This window comes from Penaeus japonicus, unplaced genomic scaffold, assembly GCF_977035675.1.
Source record: "Penaeus japonicus unplaced genomic scaffold, GWHDUDI00000001_assembly GWHDUDI00000002, whole genome shotgun sequence".
NCBI lineage: Eukaryota > Metazoa > Arthropoda > Malacostraca > Decapoda > Penaeidae > Penaeus > Penaeus japonicus.
In genome coordinates this window covers 35,446,345-35,449,130 of record NW_028234404.1, presented here as the reverse complement: position 1 = coordinate 35,449,130, position 2,786 = coordinate 35,446,345, and the positions used below count along the sequence as shown (strand labels likewise).

The 2,786-nt window shown below is 35.8% G+C and overlaps 1 protein-coding gene across 1 annotated transcript in view; it reads right to left on the bottom strand.

The window, feature by feature from the left end:
* Positions 1 to 2,269: 2,269 nt before the first annotated feature.
* Positions 2,270 to 2,786, bottom strand: part of LOC122251955 (uncharacterized) — an 11,992-nt gene continuing 11,475 nt past the window's right edge. The window contains exon 8 of the mRNA XM_086549987.1: positions 2,270 to 2,672. Within this exon, the coding sequence (XP_086406113.1) occupies positions 2,526 to 2,672 (147 nt within the window). The 3' untranslated portion in view covers positions 2,270 to 2,525. The remainder of the gene's footprint in view (positions 2,673 to 2,786) is intronic.

Below are 2,786 nucleotides of genomic sequence, written 5' to 3'. Positions count from 1 at the left end.
TATGCAGTTTTATTTGCCTGTTAGGCATCACAAATGGCCTAGGGTAAAAGATTGATCAACTTTTTGATTTTAGAAAAATGTTTCATGCACTTTATTTGATTACAAATGCACGTCTTTTGAAAATGAATATCATTTATAATAATTTGTTCTTTTCATCAGGATAATGTCTTTGTATTCTATCTCTTGCTTCAAATTAACAAGAGAGAGAGAGAGAGAGAAATAATAAATACTTATGAAAATCACCTATGAGAGATTATGATTTTGAAAAACACATTCATACTACATACAAGGTACACACAAGAATAGGCATAATAGCTATGCCTTAATGATTTGTACAGCAGCTCATGGTAAAGAGAGAGGGAGAGAGAGAGAGAAAGATCGGGGGCAGTGTTACCAAATTTAGCATAATTTTATGCTTTTAGCATAATTTAGACTCAAATCAAGTGTCTAGCATTATTTCTAGCATAATTGATCTTTTTAGCATAATTATAGCATAATTCTGCTATGTCTGGCATAAATTTTAGCATAATTATCACCGCTTTCAAAATTGGTTTAATTTTTTTCCCCGTTTATTTATGTATGCACTGCCCCAACGATATATACACGATCGTTCATCCTCGTGCATTAAATAATTTTTCCCGTTCAATTCCTGCACAGTACAGAAGGTTACTCAGTGACAGTCGCGTACACGTCACGTACAGTACACGTACCAGTACTAGCCAGCGGCGGCCAGCCTCAGTGCTTAATCCTGAAGAAATAATGCGTGGGAGTAATATGTCTGTTGCAAATATCAGTGCCAAGATTCCTGGAATTGTTAAAGACGAAGATGAACAAAAGTTGGATGACGAATGGAGGTTACTAATCATAAGTGATGATGCAAAGAATATTCTCTCACAGAACGCTACCACTAACATTGACACTGAAGTCTTTTGGTCTAAAATCTGTCACACCGGGAAATACCCACTACTCTCCAAACTTGTTAAAGCATTATTAACCATACCAGTATCTAATGCAGATTGTGAGAGAATATTTTCAATGGTTACTTTGAAAAAGACGGAGAAAAGAAACAGGCTAAAAAACAGTAGTCTGGCAAATGAAATCGTAAGTGGAGAGGGAATCAGACTGAGTGCGTAAAATTTGAGCCCTCAGCAGACATGATCAAGTCGATGGGTAAGAATATATTCCCTCAGTGGCGTAATGATCAGTAAGTAGTAATGAACTTGGGCAAGTGAAGACTTAAATTTTTATTTGGAGAAAAGTTTTCTTGAAACCCGAATTTAAAGGGTAATTTGCATAGTCCTACTGAAAAAAAAGAAGAGTTACTTTGGCATCATCTGTTTTGCGAAGCTGCTTTTCATTTATTTCATGATTGAGTTTTATTCGGTAGGCTGTCTGGTTTATATCAATTAGGCCTATGTTTCCATTAAAGTATGGTGATTTTGCATAGTCCTACTGAAAGCAATTTTTTATGCTAATTTGACATCATCTGTTTTGCGAAGCTGCTATTCATTTATTTAATAATTGCATATTCTATTCGGTAGGCTATCTGGGTTATATCAGTTAGGCCTATGTTTCCATTAAAGTATGGTAATTTTGCATAGTCCTACTGAAAAAAATGTTTTTAAGTTCCTTTGGCATCATCTGTTTTGCGAAGCTGCTCTTCGTTTATTTAATAATTGAGTTTTATTCGGTAGACTATCTTGGTTATATTAATTAGGCCTATGTTTCCATTAAAGTATGTTAAGTGGCAATCATTGTTGTTTTAATATATCATTCGGTTTATTTTTATTTAGCTAATAATAAGTCAGCATAATTTTAGCATAATTTACTATTGCATTTAGCATATTTTCAGTAGAGTTAGCATATTTTCACAGCACGTCTAGCACAATTTCGTCCTGATGATTTGGTAACACTGATCGGGGGGAGGGGGGAGCAGAGAGAAAGAAAGAGAGAGAAAGAGATCGGCAGGGGGTGGGGGAGCAGAGAGAAAAAGAAAGAAAGAGAGAGAGAGAGAGAAAGAGATTAGCGGGGGATGAGGGGGGGGCAGAGAGGAAGAGGGAGAACAGAGACTCAAACTACAAACACACAGATAAACAATATTAGACATCAAAGACACCTGCTATGGTCGTCTCCCTCACATTTTGAAACAACCAACTTTAATCCTAAGACAGGATAAGTTGTAGAACCGGAGGCATCAAGTCCTCTATTCCTTAGCATTCAAAATCAAATAGTTTTGCCTCGGAAATTAATCGATGACTGGGCAAAATCATAAGGAAGGTTAAATAAAACTCCGTCTATAGATATAAATACTCATTTTACTCTCAAACAATAAAATTTATCTATTTACAAGTAAAAACACCATGACTACAGGAAATTATCCTCATTTTCATTCATTTCCGTGTCTATCTTAGTGTTCATAAACTATCAATCAGCTATTCGTGTTTACAGACTGATTTAGACTGTTGATTAAATGTCTTCGGACAGTGTTTAGTATCAAATATTTATTATAAGTTAGAGTTCTTGTATTAGGTACATTGATTCGCCTCCCAGTCAAACTCAAAGCCAGCTTGAGGAGGTGTTCTCACAAAAGGATTAACATTGTCCACTGTGTCAATGGCGGTGTACACGTTTACGAAGAAGGGCCCTTGTGTCTGAACTGACGTCATTGATTCCTTGTTGATGCGAGTGAGAGGGAGAGAGAAAGAGAGAGGGAATAAATATTAACGAATTATTATTATAATGAGGGTTTTCTTCGTCACCTGAAGAAAATTGTGGTAATATTTGAA